This window comes from Liolophura sinensis, chromosome 9, assembly GCF_032854445.1.
Source record: "Liolophura sinensis isolate JHLJ2023 chromosome 9, CUHK_Ljap_v2, whole genome shotgun sequence".
NCBI lineage: Eukaryota > Metazoa > Mollusca > Polyplacophora > Chitonida > Chitonidae > Liolophura > Liolophura sinensis.
This window is the reverse complement of record NC_088303.1, coordinates 22,603,092-22,626,042: the sequence shown is the minus strand read 5'-3', so window position 1 is coordinate 22,626,042 and position 22,951 is coordinate 22,603,092. Positions and strand designations below refer to the sequence as shown.

The 22,951-nt window shown below is 36.9% G+C and overlaps 2 protein-coding genes across 5 annotated transcripts in view; one reads left to right on the top strand and one right to left on the bottom strand.

The window, feature by feature from the left end:
* Window positions 1-319: 319 nt before the first annotated feature.
* Window positions 320-17,446, top strand: LOC135475170 (tensin-1-like). Of its 2 annotated transcripts, none has more exons than XM_064754959.1 (17): window positions 320-365; window positions 1,806-1,976; window positions 2,208-2,264; window positions 3,060-3,186; window positions 4,187-4,276; window positions 5,073-5,260; window positions 6,068-6,113; window positions 6,401-6,557; window positions 8,146-8,342; window positions 9,036-9,325; window positions 11,408-11,748; window positions 12,311-12,431; window positions 12,815-12,928; window positions 14,171-14,361; window positions 15,339-15,407; window positions 15,889-15,982; window positions 16,722-17,446. In XM_064754959.1, exons 2-17 carry the CDS (start codon window positions 1,910-1,912, stop codon window positions 16,937-16,939), a joined length of 2,367 nt encoding a protein of 788 aa, XP_064611029.1. In that variant the 5' UTR covers window positions 320-365; window positions 1,806-1,909; the 3' UTR covers window positions 16,940-17,446. The 2 variants fall into 2 exon arrangements, with proteins under 2 accessions (XP_064611029.1, XP_064611028.1); XM_064754958.1 differs by having other exon boundaries at window positions 15,336-15,407.
* A 17-nt stretch (window positions 17,447-17,463) lies between these two features.
* Window positions 17,464-22,951, bottom strand: part of LOC135475169 (arf-GAP with coiled-coil, ANK repeat and PH domain-containing protein 2-like) — a 45,678-nt gene continuing 40,190 nt past the window's right edge. For all 3 annotated transcript variants that reach the window (XM_064754955.1, XM_064754957.1, XM_064754956.1), the window contains one exon: window positions 17,464-22,441. In XM_064754955.1, the coding sequence (XP_064611025.1) occupies window positions 22,362-22,441 (80 nt within the window). In that variant the 3' untranslated portion in view covers window positions 17,464-22,361. The remainder of the gene's footprint in view (window positions 22,442-22,951) is intronic.

The following is a 22,951-nucleotide window of genomic DNA, read 5'->3' as shown; positions in this document are numbered from 1 at the left end:
TGAGGTTTGTCAGGTTTCTGGCGAAGGTCGGTAGTTAACGTAACCCCAGGCACTCGGGATCCCTCTACACATAACCCTGGCCTACGCTACAGGATTACTGTCATCCAGCGAGGCCTGAAGCCCACCATCTCTATAAAGGTATGAATAGCAGGCCTACAAGGCCGGTTAGTTTGTCCTTTTTCTTTTTTCCTTACGCTCAAACTGTAAAAATAGATAAATAAAAAACTGAAAATAAATAATCATTTAAAATGTTAAGTAGCGGTACTACTGCATATTCAGGCTATCTAGAGTAGTCTCCCTTGAATGTAAGTCTTTCTCAAAAAGAGGTGTAGCAGACGACATACGATAGTCTGCTTCTGTTCTCGGTAAAGATTTTATTTGATTGTAATATTGGAGTTTCCAAGATGCATTTGAATGAAGTATGTTGTAGGGCTAAACATTTAAATTGAGTATATAAGGCTGTCATGACAATGAGTAAACATAGTCATAATCAAAATCAGACTTTTTTTCATTGGCCTGGATCAGGGGATGAATATGTGGACAATCACACCATGCATGTTCTCCTATTTTACAGTGTCTGAAACTGATAGCCTTTGAGAAGTACCAGCCGCCTAAATATACTATCCCGTAATTTGAAGTCATCGTTTACAGTTTCATGGTATATTTAGCCATCAGTTCCAAGATGATAGATTTCACTTCACAGTTGACTTCGTAGGCTATATAAATTTAATCTATAATCTGACTGGGAACTGGGTTGTCACAATTATGCTGTGATGTATAGTTGAGAAAGATCTTTGGATTAATAACTGGGAACTCTCTATAATCCTTGATTAAGTATTCATTATGATATTATAAGCAGATCATTCAAATCAGATATTTTATGTACATATAGGCCTACATACTGCAAGTAATCGCGGCCACTCACACCGACATGACACAATGCATGGAAGTATAAAATCGTGGTTATTGTGGTGAATTAACGCCTGTTGAGGTGTATGGGCTAAAAAAAAAAAAAAAAAGAAAAGAAAAGAAAAGTAAAACAAAGACCTTTAGAGTGAAAGGTAACAAGATTGTTCAATTAGTTTAGCTCTTTAAATGTTTGGCTAAACATTAGCATCAGAAAATAAGGGCCTATATTCCAACCTATTTTCAATAAAACTGTATCTTCTGCCGCCTGTGAGAATCAAGGTTTGCCATAAACTGTTAATTTTTATTTATTTATTTATTTGAAGGGTGTTTTATGCCGTACTCAAGAATATTTCACTTATACGACGATGGCAAGGAGGAAACTGGGCAGCGCCCGGGGGAAACCCATGACCTTCAGCAGGTTGCTGGCAGGCCTCCCTACGTATTTCTGGAGAGGAAGCCAACATGAGCTGGACTTGAACTCACAGCAACTGTAATGGTGAGAGGCTCCTAGGTCAATTCGCTGCGCTAGTGTGCCTACCAACTGAGCCACGGAGGCCCTCATGTTAACATTTAAACTCAGCACCAGTTACCCCTTCTCCAGTCGAAACCCATCATATTGCCATAGCCATATATAAAGTGCCTCCTTTTGGAATGGATAAGGAACAACCCACTGTTGGTCTTCAGCTTTCACTCTGTAGCTCTCCATCCATCAGCATATAAATATAGGAGAACTGCAGTATTATATCTTGTCAAAGACAGGTTAGTGTGGACGGACAGGATTGAGAAAAACAACATGAAAAAGGCTGAAAAAGACAACTAATCTGAATAAATAAACTTCTTTAAACAATTTGATCATCAATTTTTTAGTGAACTAAAGTTTGTTTTTCTTTGTCCAGATTTGTTCTGTGCTGCAGAAGTTTACTTACTGATAGGAGCCTATACATGGCTCACGTGGCTCACATACATGTAAACAATTCATTTGTGTGTACACTGACGAATCATGAATTCTGGGTTGTTGTCAATGGGGAACAGTCCTGAGGAGTTGGACAGTCTCATCCAAAGTTTTGGTAGGTTTACTGTTGATGCCATTAACTATATGTTTTTTTTTTGTCTTAGGTTTCATTCATCATATTACGCTTGAACACCTATATTCAGTGAACAGCAGTGTTAATTAATCTGATACATATAGATAGTAAAGTATGAATGCACATGTATTGATAATATCCTGCTGCATAGGTAAAGCAGCAATCAAATAAAATGCACTCGATGTACTTAAATATTCTTATTTCATTTCCTAGAATATGAAAATCAGCAAATTGTAAAGCTTATTGAAAAAGAGAATCAGCTGTTGGAAGGTAAGGATAATAATTTTAAATTCAAAAAAAAAAAAAAAAAATTCGTGGTGTGATAAGTGTGAGAAGTTTTATTTATATACATGTGGTAAGTAGTTAACTAGTCTGGGTGACTACAGTACACCAAAGAAATCATAATAGATACATAATTTTGTGCTGTTACGACAGGCTTCCATGTACATAAATACAGGGACTTCTGATGAACTCAATGAGAATGGATGAAGTGTAGTCTATCTCATTAAGGTAAAAGAAGGCTTAAATATGAAGTAAGGTTCATCATAAAGACAACCGAAAAATTTTGTGTAAAAATACTTTCATTTATTTTTCAGATTTTTTTTGAGAGTGATGAAAGGTGTTCAGATATTTGAAGACTGTGGTGAGCTTTATGTTCCTTACTGACAGTATCTAGGAACTCTGACAACACATCACCTTTTTTCCTGATGGTCACCAGAAGGAAGGAAATTTTGGGAACATTATTTCAGTAATGTTCACTCATGGGTAAAAAGTTATTCCAACATTCAGTGTTGTGATTAGAGTTGGATAAACTTCCTGTGACGTCAGAGTTCCTAACCTCTCATAGTATGGTCCATAAAGACTACATTAAAAGTCAAATGTTTGGGTGCCTTTAACTCTTTGCACAAAAATCTAAAAAAAAAAAAATGAATTAAAGTATATTTATGCATGGTTTTAAGTGGTCTATTTAGTGATGCCTACCTCGATTTTTAGAGGACTTTTTTTAGCAGCCTCTTTGACATTTCATATTCTTTAAGTTACACATCTTTTGTGTGTATTTTACAGGTCTTGAAAAGGAAATAATTCAGAAGAAATCAGAAATCGAGTGTCTCCAAGAATCCTCAACACAACTAGACGAGGAAACCAAGAGGGTGCACAAACAGTTCATTCAAAATAGGGATAATTGTGACAGGTATTAAAACCGTAAACCAAAGTCGAAGATTAAACTATTTGCTTTAGTAACCAAGTCAAAAGAGATAGTTTGAATTTGATTGTGGGTTTATAATTAACAACAATACATTGGTTTAATTGGTGTACATTTGCCTTGTCCACATCGACAGACATTTACTTGAGAAAGTTGTACAGTCTACTCTGAGTTGTGGGAAATATACCACTGATTCTTAAAAATACAGTTAATCCAATTTCTTATTCTGTACCTTTGCTGGAACTCAGAACACTGAATAATAGTTAGATTTACATGATAACCTCCAGAATGTTAAAATGAAATACACAAGAAGGGCTCTATTGAGAAATATTTCACAACTTGAATTTGTTCAAATCTCTGCAGCTGTAGATGGTAAAAGTACATTGCAGTGTATTCAACTTTAAAGGCACTGCACAAAATTGGTAGCTATAGTACAGTTTAATATTGCCCCCCCCCCCCCCTCCCCATTTTAAAACATGACTTTACATGTTAAGTTGTTCTTCTGAACAAATCTTCAAATTCATTACGTTGTCGATCACCAGAATGTGCTATTAACCATCGGGTTAATTGCCATCTAGCGTATAAAAACTACAGTAATTATGGTTTTGGCTTATTTCCTCGTGCAGCAGCGATAGATCCGGGGTCAATCCTAGGGTCGAGTCACACCTAAGGCTTTAAAGAGGAAGTTGTTGACCTGTATCAGTATAATGGCTCAGGCGGGGTGTCTTACTTGCCTTCAGGAAGGCATCTCAGTGAGGCAGCACTAGATAAAAGAGCAGTGGAAATCTGTCCTGCAACAGGGAGGCACATTACATGTACTCTAAGGATTCCTTCGTCATCATATGACTGAAAAATTGTTGAAAAGTACAAGTTAAACCCCAAGCAACTTCAATCAACACCCACGATGACCTGTCAATCTGTTTTAAATCCGTGAAACTGGTTTGAATTGGAAAAAGTACTAATTCTGACACTTTTGTTTTTAATATAGCTTGAGGAAGACGGCCTGTGTGCTACTGGACCATGAAGTGGCACTGATGAAAAAGTTGAATGCTGTGGTTGTCACTGGTGAACAGGAAAAGTAATCACATTGATTCCATTTATTCCATTGCAAGGCCAAAGATATCAAAACATAGTGCATTCATTACCCTTTATTTTTATTTTTGATTTTGTTTGTTTCATAGGTGTTTGTGCCAAACTGGAGAATATTCCATTGTCCGTAATCATATGGTGCAAACTCAACATAAAGATATGAGTTTTATTTTTGTCACTTATAACAGCATGACTTAATTCAGACTGTGGGTTCAATTCTTTAATTCTCAGCAGTTTCTGGTAAAGTAAATACTGGGTAATCAAATAATACAGGGTTGTCATTTTTCTTGTGGTATTTTGTAAAGAAAAATTTCATTCTTTCCAGTTGTTGCAAAGAGTTGTCCCCCCTGATCCACACTAAGCCATAAAGAGTCAAGTTTTGACCAAACAATGAAGAGAACATATATCTCTGCTGCAATTGAAACAACTGCTCTCAAACTGTGTTGTTCATTTCTTTCTTGAAAGTACCTTACTACTGTATATACACAAATGAAGGTAGCACAAGTACTCTGTAAAAAACATTTAACGCCATGGAGCAAGTTTATTAAGAATATTAGTTCCTCATTGATCATGACATTTAATTACGACCATGTCTGAATTAAATTGAAGAAAATTTTAATAAATTGCATTTGAAATTTTTAATATTTATGCAAAGCATTTTGAAAAAGAAAGCTCAAAGGGTTGAAAATAACTTTTAAGAAAATGATGTAAGGTAAAGTTAAAATATCAAAAGAAGTGTGAGAGATCAATTCATTGATTTCTAAATCTTAAGATTTTGCTTTCAGAACTGACAGGAGAAATGTGTTACAACATTACACAAATATTTGGGAAGACTATAAACAAAAGTATGAATCATTCCCATTGGCTCAAACATTTCTACAAAAACAAAAGGAAATTGAGACCTCATCTGCAAGACTGGATGAAGTCAACAAGAAAATAGAGGAGTTGGAAACAGCCATTGCAGAATTGAAAGGTAAGCTTCTACATGAAGGTTCATTTTAGGTTCAAGCTGTTTTACATGTACATGTAATTGCAGCTGTAAACATCCACATCATATTAAGCACTTAGAAATTTTCTTGTTATTTATCACAGTGTTAGGGAAATAAGTGTATAGTTAAAATGTTTCCCTTTCAGTTTTCTAGAAATGTGTGTTCCATGTCCATAGGTTCTGCTTTATTCACAACCATAGCAGTATACTTAAGAACTGGATATATGAGAACAGGTTATGGTAGTGAATTGTTTAACCCCGTTCAGACTATCAAACATTGTTCAAGTTTTGTTAACTCAACAGCAAGCTAAATGCTGCTGAGTGTCCCGTCCACACTACAAGTTAGATAGGTCAAGATTGTCCAACACTGTTGTCGCATGTTGAACCATGTGTAGCATGTTTTTTTTTAACAAACTTTCGATAAAATGGAGGGAAATTTCCATCTTTCTCTCCAATGCATGAGACACAGTGATGAGCAGCCGGAAGAATCGCGTCGTGGGTTTATTGGCTGTTCACTTGCCTTCAGATGGTCAGGTTATTTCTAGACGTTCGCTGATTGGCTATTTCACTCAACTTGATGACAAAAAATACACATGCACATTTCCGATTCAACAAAAAAGAGTGTGTTGAAGACTACTCAAAATGACTCATCTTGTTGACTCAGCATCAAGTTGATTCTTGTTGAGGCCACAGAAGTTGAGTGATGTTGGGTAGTCTGGACTGGGCTTTACTTCCTTTCTATAAATGTGTATATACTTTCTCTATGTAACTGTACAGAAATTACCTTTGCAGGGCCTGATGTTGACATCTATGACATGAAGCATTTTCTTGTTGCCATGTATCCTTTAATGTTTAATTAATAATCATAAGTACTAATAATTATTAGCTCCATTTTGTCAGGCGGGCGTAAGATGTCCTGAAACAGAAAGGAAGAAGGTATCAGGAGACTTACATGGGTTTCTTAACCTCTTCATGCTCCTATCGGTCACTGTTGTTCTTCTTCTGTTGTTGGTATTATTCTTTCATATTGTCCTAGAACACAGTTATGTAAGCCCAGCATCGACTGGCCAATTATGTCAGACCACGAGATAAGACAACAAATTTCTTACCTTAACATGAAATAAGTGCACAGTTAAAGTTGGACTCCAGGAAAAACTGCAAAATGATCATTGTGAAACAAGAAAAGTTACAAGCATTGGAGAGAGAACTTTGTGAAATAAAACAAAGGAAGCAAAAGCAGAAAAATATAGAGGAAGAGCGAGCCAGGAAATTGCAAGCAAAGGTACTCTACTGTCTTAGTCTCCACATGCAGCTGATAAATTTACATCACCTTTTAAGTACGAAGCTATTATTTATACTTGCATTATCTTAATTAAATTCAGAATTAATCTTGTGCATATTAATGAGAAACTTGTAGTCATATAGAGATATGTTATCCCATTTCAGTATTTAATTATAAAGAATAACTGCTAAAAGTAAGAATCCAAGAAGATTCTTGTAAAACCACAAGAGTAACTTAACAAATACTCAATTGGAATGTTCTCAAATTTCCTTTCTACGATACTTTCTTTGGAAAAGTGGACATGAGCTTTCATCATTTGAGTTATTAACAGGGAATCCACAATATTGATTACCAATACTTGTACATGTATATATTCATTAAAAATCTTCACTTGGAGCAACAGCGGGGCCTTCGTGGCTCAGTCGGTTAGCGCGCTAGCACAGCGTAATGACCCAGGAGTCTCTCACCAATGCGGTCGCTGTGAGTTCAAGTCCAGTTCATGCTGGCTTCCTCTCTGTTCGTACATGGGAAGGTCTGACAGCAACCTGCGGATGGTCGTGGGTTTCCCCCGGGCTGTGCCTGGTTTCCACCCACCATAATGCTGGCCGCCGTCGTATAAGTGAAATATTCTGGAGTACGGCGTAAAATACCAATCAAATAAATAAATAAATAAATGGGGCAACAGCTTTGTGGCTCTAACTTAAGGTTAGATTCTGCATGTGGATTCCCGAAAAGCAAGTATAAGGTTATCAATTGAGATTCTGCATGAAAATGGCAAAAATAAAAGCCTACTTGGTGAGACATTCAGTGGATCACAACAGAATTTGCAATCTGCAGCACCAATTTCCAGGGAACAGTCGAGCAGCCATGGTGAAAAAAATCACAGTTACACTGGAGTAGCTTTTCCGGACTGAAAAAGGCCAGCATTGGGGCCTGCTCCGTTCAGTTCACCAATTTATGGCTGCTTGCATTTACACATTGATCAGTAGATCTAATGTTTGATTTGCTTTCAGGCAGCACAAGGTTGCATCGGTCGTATTGAGAATTAGTTTATGCATCTTAACCAGCAATTGTGAACTAAACGGAACTGTTCTAATATAGGCCACCAAAATTGGTGGATGAGAAAAAAGCCGTCCTAAATGGAACCAGCCTTGTTTAAGTCACCATTTTTCTCTCCATGAGCCAGGTTTGATTCACCAATTTTTCCTAGTGTAGCCTCAACTTAATCCTCTGGACAGGTGAAATTTTGGATTTAGGACACCCTTCACATGGGTCTCAGTGATGCTTGAGGCATCCTCCTGAGACACCAAGAGTTATTATGACACCATAGTGGCTGTATAATGGAGATCAGATTTTGTTTCTTTGTTGCATTTGTTCGCTTCATGGTCATAGTAAAACAAACTCCCTGATCCACCATAACCTCTGACACTATTTGTCTGACACTACATGTACCAATTCAATACACTCACATGTTCTGCAGAAACCAGCTTGGTCAAGGTTGTGTAAAGATCCAATGTCGACTATACAATTGCATATGGCTATGAATCTATCATAAAGACATAGAATTCAATTTGTTGACGAATGTCAGGCAGAAGAGGAGCAGAGTCATGCATCTGAGTCCATGCCCCAAGCTGATGTGAGTGAACAAGATAACTCGGTTCAGCTTGATAACAGAGAAAGCCAGATGAGCAGTGCGTCAGGCTACAGCCAAACAGGTGTGAACAGTACTAGTACAGAGAAATTGACACAGGCTGAAATAGGGTTGGAGAAGTCTACACTAGCTCAGTAAGTGTATGGTACATTTTATTTATTTCATTGGTGTTTTATGCCGTACTCAAAAATATTTCACATGATATGCAACGGAAGCCAGCATTATGGTGGGAGGAAACCAAGCACAGCCCAGGAGGATCCATCGACCATCAGCAGGTTCTTGGCAGACCTTCCCAACAAATGAAGTATAGATTACGAGAGCCCCACAACACTTAGTTTCAGTTTCAGTTCTTTTTTACACAGAAGCTATTTGTTGATAGTGATTTTAATGTTGGCCCATTTGAATATAGATGTTCTTTGTGTTTTGTTTTTTCATTTAAACATTTTTTTTCTGTGAAATATAAAAACATATAAATAAAACAGGCTGTGTTTTCAGATTTAGTGGCTTTCCTAATCAGTTTAAGAGATCTCTGGAAAATATGACGTTATTGTCATTAGTTATGGAAGTAAAAAATACTAGGAACAGCATACAAATCCCCTACTATAATTTCATGGATATTTTCTCCAAAAAATTGCTTGAAAAAAAAATCATGTGAAACTTTTTTTACTCACAGTGTTAGATTGCAGCATGGCAATCGGTTGGGGAAGGATTCCATGACATAGGTGATTTACTGAAGTCAACTGAATAGTTTGTTTTTAAAGCAGGTAAAGAGGACTACAATCTAAAAATTGATCATTTTAATTTACAAAGGCTTGTTGATATTTCAGCATGTATGATGGTGGTGACAGGATGTTCCAACAACCAAACAAAGATTTGATATTACAGAAGGCCGCTTATCAGTCAGCTAGATCTCAGCCACATGGACCTCTGCCAAATCCAGCCAGGTCTCAATCACTTCCATCCAGGTCTCTGCCACTTCCAGCCAAGTGTCAACCAGCTGGGTCTCAGCCACAGGTGCTACAACATGTCCAATGTCATCAGCAGCCTGCCAGCCTGCCTCAGAGTTATGGGATACATGCCGGGAACATGGGTCATAGCCATATGATAACTTCATCAGGTGTGTTTTTTCTCTTCCCCCCTGGGCAGATGAAAGGCTTCTATGTAAAGGATTATTCATCTCCTCTCATTGATTTGGCTAGAATACCTTGTGGATGACATCATAGTAGGTTGTGAGGTGCTAGCAATGGTATACATGGTATGTTCGATTGATTTGTCTGTGTTCACATAGCTGTTTTCATGGTTACGATTTGGATGCAACAAAGTAAGTCACAGTCTAGGTGATTAACCCATGTGTTACAGCAGTTTTAGGGGATTTGTTTCTTACTTACCATACTTAACATGAAAAAAAGCATCTGACTAATGTTTATGTCCACTGAAAGACTACCATTCAAAGTATCTTAAAAAGGCATTAAATATTTTTTTAGACTTTTTTCAACCCAGTAAAAGGTTAATGAAACTTCGTCTTGACACAGCTTCAGCATGTCTCCATTATGGGCAAGGTGACGTCACTTTTACTCAAGCTCTCCAATGTCGAAAGTATTTTCCGTATACTAGTAATAGTCTAAGCGGTAATGTAAGACAGGTAAAAGTTGTGAATTTGGGCGATGAAGGACCAAGTGATAAATATAGCTTTCTCAGAAATTTGACATAGTGGGAAAATATTTCTTCCACTTCTTGAACTATTGATACAGTAGGCCTACTATATCATTTACAAGGAACTCCAGCAACCCTGTTTAAATAGCCAAGCTGCAGATGTACGGCTGGGGTAGTCCTAGTTCAGTTCATAGTCTCCTGAGGGGTTGTGCTGGTGATTTTGACCCCTATTAAATGTTTACAAAATTACAATGGGATTGTTGTACAACTAGATTCATGATCAATCCTGAAACAACTTTTATGCTTCAATTTGTAGCGGTGGCTTCTAAGATGAAAGCAGCGACCTAGTTATTGCGGACGTCAGAGAAAGCACCTCGGCTTGAACACAGCGTTTCAATAATTTTACTGTATTTTATAAAAGAAAACCGAAAAAACACCCCTTGTATGCAAGAAAGACAAAGGAGTAAAATTTAAATTGGTGAGATGCAGTCTTCTCATTCCCACAAACCTTCTTCATCCCTGATGAATTTAGCAGTGTTTCTCATATTTGTCATGGAGAAACTTCTGACTAAATGCTAAAATGAACAACAAGAAATGTATTTGTATAATTTTAAGCAGCATGACTAAGTATAGGTGTAAGGTCTATTGGCAGATGAATGCGGTTTGGGCCGAGATGGTATGCTACTGTACTTACTGTCTGACATAATTTGTGATACCATCGTTGAATATTACACAGCTTGGAAGTTACTGATTTTATGTCTGTGTGGTCCGTAAATGATACAGACCTGTTCCACAATTGACGGTGTGTGAAATGGCCCTTTGGCTATTCGTAACTAAATCGTTGTAAACGACCTCAAAATTTAGTCTTATGCAGTAGTTCTGTGTTATCATATGTCACTTCATGGAGTGAATGGGTAAAGGTTACGTCACAGCTTAAGCCGTGCAATGATAGCAAGCTTTTTTAATTGAATAAAATTCTCAAGATGGCTGCCTCGATGCACACCAGCCATTTGTGCAGTATTGCCATTTTGTTATTTATGTTATTCGGTGAAAATCTCATTAAAATAATAAAGTGCGATACTTTTGCCTTCAATTGAAATATGTTTTAGCCAGTTGCTGTCTTGTTCTTTAATAAGAATATTTCAAGTTGCTGCAGGACAGAGAAAACCAGGGAAACACCTCCCCAGGTACCAGTCGGTTGCATGTTGCATCAGTGCAGCCAAGTAAGCAGGACCTGCATTCAAATACACTGTAGGGCCTACACATCAATGATATTACTCCTCTGAAAAATAGATTACATGATTGCACTATCGTTATATTATTTCTCTTATGATTCCAAGGAAAGTAAAAAAAAATGGTGGTGTTGTGTGAGGGACAGAAATTAAGTCATTATGATGCAATTATATCCAAATTATAACCTGTTGATGCATTCATATTTTTTGCTCTTGTTTTCTTTAATTTCAGTAAGACCCAAGTGTCTAGATGATCAGTTTATCATTGGATTGCTTCTTGTCATACATGTATACATGTCGTTAACACTTTTCAGCTCAGCTGAAGTACATGCCAAAGACGAGTGCCATGGGAGGATCTCAGATGCAAAGTCAGTCTCAGCCAAGCAGCTACTTTCTCCTAGCTCCACTTGCTGCAACCCCTGGACAGTCTCCTAACTTTGCATCCAGCAGTCTCCATGTGACTCCCAGGCCTTCAGGTCTCGGGCAACCTCCAATCATCCAAGCACCTGTTACTGAAGGAGAAGGACAACTAGGCCAAGCTGTATTCAAACACCCAAACCAACTTGGCCCCGATCAGGGTAAATCATCTCCTTCTGGAAGTAGCAAGTCCAGTAGCTGTGAGGCTCTGACAGGTCAACAAAGGTTGCCTCCTCAGGTATGGTGACCATGTAGCTATGTACTGCAATTAAGGTTTTGTTTACAACTGAGCACTTTTGTGTGTTAGAAGTTTACAATGATTATTAATTTTCATTTCACTTGGTGATCAAGTTCTAAGATGACCAAATACAATATTCTCTCTTCTGCTAGATAGCTTTCTGTGTTACCCAAATTCCTCAACCTTTTTGCATATGAAAGAGGAACTTTCAGTGCAATTTGTGCCCGTTTTGAATTTGATTTTTGATAAAAAAAAAACTACAAAAAAATTCACAAAACGTACAGTTTTTTCAGTCAACACAGAATAATGGCTTCAGAATATGCTTGAATAAACACCTTGCAAACTTGCAAAAAGGTTGAAGAATTACAATAATCTGATCTTTAACTTTCAGCTTGCATGTATGTATGCACATGCATTGAAAAGGCTGACTTCAATAATCTCTGGCAAACATCATGTATAACAATACGTGATGTGTGGCAAAGATAAAGTGTGTAATTTAGAGTAAGAGTATGGACTCAGTGGATGAGATTGTGCATTTTGTTTTTTCCATTTTGACTCATAGGACACAGGAAAAGTTCCAGAGGCACCTCTCTGTGTGCCACAAAGTCCTCAGGTGGGTTCTAGAGCATCTGTGTTCCAGGATACCTGCCCAACTCCCAAACTCACACAGGACTACTCCCAAGGTACAGCACATTTCCTATTAAAAGTTTTGCCTAACTCGGGGTGAACATAGTGAATAGCCATCTTGTTGATTTTGAAACTGTTCTTCTTAAAGTTTACCCAAAACCTATCTTGCTATTACAGCAGTTAAGAAAAGAGAAAGGAAGAATGATAGGGATTCCCACAGAAGATTAGGATTGGACATGCTGAACTGAAAGGGTGTTGACATTTGTATTGGAATCCAACATGAAATGTTTGATGAAATGAATGAAAGCCTGTTTCCTAAAATAAATCAAATTGCATATGGCTTCTTGACGACCTGGGAATATCCTGCAAGAACTGTAACAAATAGAGATGATTTCTGACATCAGTGGATATCCAGTTTGTGATTGTTTTGTGCTTGTAGAGAGACCTTCAGCACAGCACAAGTCGGAGGCTGAACTGATACCCTCACCTTTACCACACACTCAGAATGATGGCACTGCCCTTAGCCCACGCAGGAAGGAACCCAAAACTCCAGGTATAGGTGTACTTCAATAAAAACACATGCCCTCCATATGACGTAGTTTGTACATAATGTGCTGTATACTACAGTCAGACTGTGAAGGTCACTAGTGGATTGAGTGTTCAGGACATTATCACAACATTAGCTAGCACACACAAAGTGTTTGTTCAGTCTAAGCCTGAAACAGGAAATTCTGAAGATTTTCCCAGCTTCCACTGTTATCAGATTGTTAACTGGTCACTAATGTGGAGGTCCACCTATATATCGGGTGGGCATAAAAAAATGGGCCGTACTTTGACACTCAATATCTCCAAAACCCTCTTACGTCAGCCTCTAAAAATTTACACACTCAAAAGCCATAAAGCCATTATGTCCTAAGTATAAAGACCAAATTCCATCCTTAAAGATTTCTGTTCATGGGACCAAAATCAAAAAAGAGTCAAAAAGGCATGTCCTGGACATTTCAAAATGATGTTGTACCTTGCTTTACTTGAAAAGGTCATCAATTCCTTGTCCGCCGCTTAGAAATGCATCTTGATTCAGCAAAACTTGTTCCTGTCTGTCAGAAGGGTTTCTCTGACACTAGAGCCAGACAATTTTTCAAGACAACACTGTCACACGGGTGCAGTGCGCACTCTACTCATGACACCTGAAAGGTGATGCAGTGTGGGTCACCGGAACGTGCGTTTTTGTGGCTATGTTTTCATTTTTGCCCTGTGTGCAGACTACTCAGTATATTAACAAAATCATGCCATTTGAATGTCTGAAGTTTGAAAGGGTTTGAACAGAGGATAATGGAGCAATGCAGCATCAAAACACGGCCCATGTTTTGATGTCTACCCGATATGTACCGGTTACTTGTCAAAGACCAGTTGTTTACAAGTGTACTCTAAGCATTCCAGTTTCCATCAACCATAAAAGTGGCCACTGTCATGAAAATCAAATAGTCTTGAGTATGGTATTAAACCCCAGTAAGATAAATTACCGTTACATGTTTACACATTATTCATACCAGATACTGGTATCTAACAGAAGTTAAATGGTGCAAACATAAATTGAATTCCAAATTCATGTATCTATGTACTGCTGTTCATCAACAATTGTGATGTATACTTGTCCAAGCTTTGCCAGCATCATTAATATGATTTTAAACACAACTTACAATACTGTGAAATTTGAGTAACATTCAGTTTGATATTTCTGTCTGGCATAGACTAACACTGTCCTGCACTGTACATGATATGTTTTACCACACAGAACACCGGGAGGATGGAATTCAGATGTCTCAGCCAACTACACCTGCTCAGCATGGCACAGAGGACAACAATGTCAGTCCATTCAACCTGGAGAGGCACCTGGAGAGAGTCCGTCTTCTGACCAAGTCCCCAGCAGCCCCTCAGTATTCTACACGCCCAATGTTTGCTACAGAACCATCAGTCCCAGAGAAGGTTTACGCATGCCCACCAGACTTTGTAGCCCATCTTAAGTTCATCACCTCTTATGATATGTTCTTTGATATGTTGTATTTAAAGGGTAAAGATGACATGATTGCAGATTGCTGTTTACTAGAAATACAGCTTCTCCTGGTGTATATACCGATAGCCCACATTTTAAAGTGAACATAAAGTCAGCCACTAAATCTCAATTAATAAATGAAGTAGTATTCCAGAAATCTTCTCAAAATATTTTAAAAATTCTACAATGCTTATCAACAAAAGAAATACCAAACAGTTGTCATTACCTAGCCACTCATTTGGTAATGCCATTTTGCCATGTTATAGCTATCTAGAGTGACGTCACCAATCACCAAACCTAGGAGCTCTCCCGTACTATTTGTATCCGAGATAAATACAAACAAAAACGCCTGGTGCCCAACCAAAATGCAAAATGCACACGTTTAACACTTATACTGACCGCAAAATCTAATTTATTGCATCAATATCTGTCCATCCACTATAGGAGACCACACTGTTAATCAAGAGCTAATAGGTTCTTTGACATGACAGCCAATTATCATGTGACGCTTTCTGCACTAGTGATTGGCCAAGTTCATAAGGGCTTCTACAACATGGCTACTTGGAGTGAATTGTCCGTCAGTGCTATATCCCCAATACTGAACTTCATCTTCTCGGCTTTCATAACTTTATAGAATTTTTACCGACTTTTCTTTGATAAATGTGTCCTATTTTCTATGTATATATAATGGCAGACTTTATGTTCAGTTTAATGAAACTGATGATACACATTTTCCCCAAGTCATGTTGAAGTATAACTATTCACATATTAACCAAGTAACCAGTGGATTTGTCATAATATATGAATCAATAATTTACACCAACCAATGTCTTATTAATGGAGCTACATTTGACTTTTTTCACACTGCAATAATTTTTTTTCTTCTTTCATGTTTCGCTGATTTTAGCAGGCAGCCAAGAATGAGGGCAATAACACAATGCAAGATAATCCATTCTTTCAGTCTTTTTTTCCGGATGGGGTAAGATGATTTATATCCCAATTATCATCAGGGAATACATCAAGTATAGACATAATTACACCACAGACACTGACAGATAATTTTGGAAATTATATCTTCTCAGTGTATTCACTCATGATTGCAGTTTGTCAAGTCATCTCTTTGTACATTGTGCAATAAATGCAGGGTGTCTTGATGTAAAGACGCAAGGTAGATTGTAAAAAGGTGGCTGTTCCCATTTTGCAGGATACTTCAGTTGGTGCAGCAGTAGGAACATACACCCATAGCTGCGAGTTTGAGGCCGTATTTTCACTGGTCTCGATTTATCAATGTTGGGAATTATATCGATTTGATGTAAGATAATTTGCAATATAATTATATATTATATATATTATAAAGGTATATCGGATTGGAACTAGGACATGTTATGTGTTTCTTAGCATAGCTTACCTCTAAGGTACTTTTATTCAGTGCTGATCATATATGTTAACATATTTTGCAGAGAGGAGATGGTAAGCCCTTCCAGTCAGCATTTATGTCTCCAGATCTAGCAGAATCTGGTGGAAAGTCTCTGTTTGGACCCGCTGACAGCCCAGGTACTCTAATGCTTCAACCTTTCAACCACCACTGCAACCAATATTTTGAAACATTCTGAGATAAATATGGGGTGTAGAGAGATAATTTGCACAGTTTTATGAAGCTTGGATCTGTAGTGACAATAATCATTTTGGTGTCATTTTTGTAATAATTGTATACATAAATACCATTGGAAAAAGTACTTTAGTGGTTGAGAAGGTTGAATATTTACAGTAAGTGTGCTCCGGACCAATGTTTTTCTTCAGACATTAGACATTATTATTAATGATGCATGTAACAGCTTGGATAAGGCCATTCTCTTAAGCACGTCACTGGTAATGTTTCCAAATTAATGGGCTTTCACTACTTCAGTAATATTGCAGCCCTATCTTGGTGAGGTAATATTGACCATATTTATGTCTGTGCTTTTCATAGTCCTACCTTTACATGCCTCCACTGCTCTGATATTTCACTATATATGACAAGGGCCAACATGAACCATTGGTGCTAAGGAGAAGATATGAAGAACTAGCTTTTACTCATGTTGAGCATTAATAAAATTGAATCAGATTCCTTTATGATGAATATGGACAAATGGTGACCTAGATGTTTTTGGAGGATCCTATTGTAACAAGCTTCAAAGGTGATTTTTGGTTGAAAGTTTTTGGTAAGCATTGTTTCAGGGTTTTTTTCTTTTGTGTTTTTTATTATTATTATTTGTGATAATTTTTTTTAACAGCTTCTGTATTTTACTTTCAGCCCACACTGAGCAGGGACAGAGTATGTCCTTTAATTTCAGTGGCGGTGACAACAGTGGGGCAGGAGCGTCGGATGCTGGCTCTGTGTTCTCGCTGTTCGGGGGTGGACCACCAGACACTACAGCAGGAGATAGTGATGGTTTCAGTTTCAGCTTTGGCACCTCCAGTGTGGCAAGTCCACCACCTACACCTGTGTCTGGTACATTCACCTTGTTCTAGGCAATTGTTTCTACTCATCCAGGTCACATCAATAACTGAAGTCATGTGAGGCTTTATATTACAGGCAATCTAAAGAAAACTGGATGCTGTTCCAAAATAACGTTTCACTTGCATTTCCTGCAATTTCCTCCACCTAATTTGTATACAAATGTCAACCTTCGCTCCCTTAAAATACTAATAAATGTTCCACTATTAAGGTTATGTCACTTGTATTACTCATTTACCATATGTCCAAAAAAGCAATGACAAAATCTGTAATAACGTCAATTTACTTTCATCTGGATTCATTTTTAACTTTCATGTTGCTTATCAATACATGTGTCCATTGGAATTATTGTTTATGGATATTGTTAAATTTTTAAATTAGTGTAACTATACCCTTAAAAAAAAAAAACACTTTAAACTACCTATTATATTACATGTAAGTTTTATTGTTGTAGTTATTACACATTAGAACCTTCAATAATTGGTTTTAAATAAATGGTTTAAGCTCATGTAAAAGCAATAAAAAACACAAAACTCAATGAAAGTCATCATCGGTTTTATTTCTCTCTATAACAGAAGAGTTTTTGTAGAACAAGGAAAACTGACAGCACATAATCAGCTGTGAAAAGTTAATGTGGAACAAGAATGACATATATTAGTTTCAAGCACCACATTACGCTATGGTACACCAGACCAAATGCGATAAAACCTGGGATGAGAAGCCTATGTACAATTACAAAGGGGATTTATAGCAGAATAGGATGACTAAGTCAGCCAGGATTTACAGTCAGATCATCAAGATCATGAGCAATAATATCAGGGAAAACACATGCAGAGACTGGTAATGTCTTTGCCATCACTATATTCTTATACAAAAGTAACAGCACTGCAGCCTAACAGCCTCTAGCACAAGTACTTATCAATTTTTGCTCCTAATTAAGTCCATGTTAACATTCCAACTGTTCATGAAGATATGCCTGTGCATGCAAGGTCATATCCAGGCTCTTAAACTTAATATAAGCATGCAGAAGCTAGACACCTGTACAATCCTTTCAAATACGTATACACTATTTTAATTTGCAAATATTTACACTGAAAGTGCATATACTAGTGTGTGATTTGTTCCTATATATAATACACATCTATCTATTCTATGTACATTTCTTGGGGTTGTGTAAGTCATCATCATAGTAATCATTCACTAGTCCATTATTCTCAGACATCTGTATTTATATTATGATGGACTGTTCAAATTTTATAGTCACCAAAATCATACATCACACCACCACACAGTTTCAATTCCAAACACAGATTATATATATATACACCATCCATAATAACAAAGCCAAGAAGCCTGCAAAAATCATCTCATAATAGAAAATCTACCAGAACTGTATACTAGCTTTGCTTATACCCTCCATACCACAAAGATCTCACAGTCTCTCCAATTCATAACCATGGGATCTTTGTCTGCCACCAGAAAAACAGCGCATTCCATGACACTGAACTCTCAAAATACAGAGCCGCCTCCACTGGACGAACTCAAAATAACATGGCACCATAGTGTACATGCTCTTCTTGGCATTGCACAAGACAAAATTCCATATAAGTAATAGCTATTAACCATAACACAGAGAGTGCTAACCTGAGCAGAGAACTACTACTATAAAAGCAGGTTTCAGGCTACAACTGAAATATATGCATGGAGTCCTCTCACAACCAACAAATTTCATGGTAAGGTATAACCACAACGTTCCAAAATCATGCTCATGAAGATGGGGTATTTTGAGGATAATACTGGCAAAACAAAATATTTAATGTTTGCATGCAAATGCTTCCATTCCACATATCAGAGAATTTAGAAGAATGACAAGTCTTAGAACCAGTTTCAAATCGTTCTTAAACCACATGATGTCAGCTTTTGTGGAAGCCCATAAAACAGAAGCAGGGTGCTGCCTGTACTACACTCCTGATGATACTTCTCCATCATACACGCACTCTAAAGTCATGTATAAGAGCTGCAGAATACATTGTGTTCTCATGGCTATGGGTTTCCCATGAAAGATACATGAAAAACAAAATCAGACTCAAAAATAGAAATTGCTAGAAAAGCACGAACAGTTAAGAAAATAATTTTCAGCTGTATTGATGATACAATGCAACCAAAAATGGTAAGAAGTGTAACATAAAAACTGAGGAAAAAAGAAATATTGGTTTGAAATGCTAAAAATAAATACCCCATATCTGGTGTCTTTCATCATAAAATGTAAAAATAAAACATTTGTGTATAACTTGTATTACAAATGTTAACAATGAGTGAGTATTACAGCATTCAGAATACAAAACCACCACAGCTTTTAAATGTATATTCTGACTATTACAAGTTCTTGGCCTCTGCAGCTACCTGTAGGTAATATAGCCAGTTTAACGTCATATGCAGTATTCCCATAACAGCTCCATTCAACACATTATTATCATCAAACCACTGAAGACACGTGTGTTTATGTCACAAGTGGTTGTATCAATCCTTTAAAGTGCTGTTTTTATTGAAAATGCAATCAACAGTAAAACATGTTCAAGTGGGGTTTTGGAACGAGTATCTATCTTAATGGGGACTTGTGACATGAGAAGAAAAATGCAATGTAACACTTTATTAAAGTAAGTTATCAGAAAAAAAATTCAGTTCATGGTAGAATTCCAGAAAACATAAAATTCTATGAATGTGTAAAACTACAACTCAGGTGGAATGGTTTAACTCACCATAGGAATAAAGAATACCTCGTACACAAAATCTACATGTTGCATTAAGAACATAGCAATGTGAACATATATTCACTTTCAATTACATGATTCTTAAAAATAATAGAAAAATAATTTCATGTGTTTGTCTCAGCAAATATGAAGGCTTATGAAGTTGTGTAAAACAGTTTCAAACAGAATGCTTACATACATCTATTTGTATGCAGAGTCAATACCTGTATTTGTTCTAACATATACTCCTTTTCTTTCAATTTTTTTTGTTGGTTATTTTGTTATTTTTTACATTTTTTGTCCAGTAGATTTTGCTGTTTGTGGCAAGATGTTTTGATTAACAGTAGTATTCACTTAAAAGACTTCCTGAACCACTTGTAATTTTAAGATTACAAGTAAAGACGTAAATTTACCGTACTTAATAGATCTTGAAAATCTCATCTGGAGATGCTGTAGCAAACTTTTGAAAACAGTAAGCTTATAGCCAGTCATACAGTAGCATTAAACTATGAACAATTTGATACCAATAATCAAGTTCTGTCTAATGCTCAGCCTGGAGACAAAATTATCTCCACCCCATTATCTTTGACCAATGAGAAAAACACTAAACTAGCGGCCTGATTCATGAAACTTACTTAGTGTTGTCCTTAGCTAAGTGTACTTTATATCTGTACAACATATGTTGCCATGGTACTTAAGTTCATACTTGGCTAAGTGAGCTTCTTGAAACTGGGCCCAAGACTTTCTGAACCACAAACCTTCATACTTTTAAAGTCCAGTTTAAGGAAAATAATGATTGAAAACTTTTCTATCATATTTGTGCTTGCCCAATGTGTTTGAAAATTTAATTGGTCATATTATTTTGACAAGATATTTCCAATAAAAAGGTAAATGTACATCTTTATACCGTACATAATTATTTAGATTATATTAACAAAAATCCTCCTCCTGTATTGTAATTAATAAACCACATAGCACACAAACAATTTGAGCTCAAAATCACCATAAAACAAACTCATCAAACGAATGAAAATTTTTAAAGCAACAAGGCAAGAGCAATGACTAGCAGTTGGGTTTTTATAGTCACAATTTAAAAGATGTACAATTCTATTAAACAATCACACTAAAATATATGTCGTCTCACAGAGACACGCTTAAAGCAGCTGAGCAAACTGATTCCATGGTTAACTTGCATGTACATGTACATATGTTCATGTCAAAGGGTAGACGCAACAAGTGACATTCACTTAACTATATCAACACCCACGCAGTTAATGTGATACATCAACTAGCAAATCATATTTCAGCAGCAACAAGAAACAAATCCTGGACCATAGTGTAGAGTCTAGTGTAGTTGGGACACTCACTACTATGCACATATGTAAGGCCTTCATCAAGTGTATCTACTATCCAATACACATATGTCAGTGCATCCATGGTGATGCCAGTACTGTGATTCTTCAACCTTTTCGCATGTTTGCGAGATGTTTATTTACGCATGTTCTGGGGACTTATAACATTATACTTTTTGTGAAGCTCTTAAATTGGCCAAGCCTACCCAACCAGTGTAATTTTCTTTCCAAAATCAAATTAAATATGTGAATTAAAAGTGCTGAAAGTTGCTCTTGCATATGCGAAAAGGTTGAGGAAATAGGGTAAGTGACATAAGACACACACAACTGCCTAAGAATAATGCATGCTTCATGGACAACAAAATGATGAAATAGCACAAGCTGATGTTGTCTCACCCACAATCTGAAGCTGAAACCAGTATCACACATTAAATATAGTGTACACACATCTAAATGCAAACACTTTAACATCGCAACTCATATACCAGCCTATTTCATGTATGTATAAGACACAGACTTACACCTGCAAATCTGGAGCACAATATTACCAAGTGACCCAAACTTAACCTTTTTTAACTGCGATTTTTAAAAACTCCTTTGATCCAGCAAGAAGGTATGATACCAAGTGATGCATTCAATGATGCATTTAATCCTGTACACAAATGGGGGGAAAAATACGATAATTTAATGCCAGATGAATGAAGCCGTACTTCAGGAGATAATCATCTCACTCTCAGAGCTGCACAGTGCTATGTGACATATCACTTCATACAATTCCACATAAACATCCATCATAAGTCAGATGGGCATGTGGTTACAAAAACTCCTTCATGTTTTAATATTTGTTAAAGGATGCATCTGATACACAGCCACATCCTGGATATAATTGACAGGTGGGTTATGTGGGACCAGAAGCCGATGTCTTTGACAAGATCTACTCACATTAGTGCTTGTGTGTACATGTACCTCGCAAGGCTTTACTTCCATGTAAACAACTTCAACCTCTCTACTGACAAGAATATTGTTGATCTGGTGTTAAGCCATAATCATTGGTACTATTGACAGGAACTTGCAAACAAACAGTTTCAAAACAAACTTTATATCAGGAACTACATGTAGTACACAAGCATGTTGGTCTCTTTTTTTTTTTTTTTTTCTTCAGGAGAGATACATGTATACAATACACGTCAAATATATTAAGGTTTTCACTCAACTTATGAACACCACTCATCACAAGAGAATAATAACAATTTGTAACTTAGGTGTTCTTAACTCCAGTGCTGTCATTTCTGAGTATGAGCAGTACGTAGTACATCTGCACTGTGGAGGGCCTGTCATTTCCTTACTAACTTCTCTGGGTAATTGGAAGCCATGTTGGAAAAGTCTCGAAACACATCATTAAATGTGTCATCACCTAAAAGTACATAAGAGAAAAAACATATTAAAACTTTTTTCGTTGCAAGGCTACCAAACATGAATTCAAAACTTCAGCTCAATACATGGAGTAATGAAATCGTGAATTTGGTAATTTACAGTAATCAATATACACACAGAGCATCAGCAATGGAACATGCCCCTCGGGTCATTGTGCTTTATATGCATGTAAAACTTCAGGTCAGTACATGCTGTACATTTTGAGATACCATCCCTAACATTTTGTTGAACATTAACTCTAAGTCACAATACACTAAGTCAGGAATTCTGTAATTTACGGTATTTAATATGCACACATCAAATCAACAATGGAATATCCTCCTCTTGCTATTGTGCACTACATATGTGCAAACACCTGGGTTCAATACATGCATTGCTTTTAGAGATGTAATCCCAAACGTTTAATTCTAATACACAATACACTAAGTCAGGAATTCAGGTAGTTCACGGTATTTAATATGTACACACCAAATCAATGATGGAATATCCC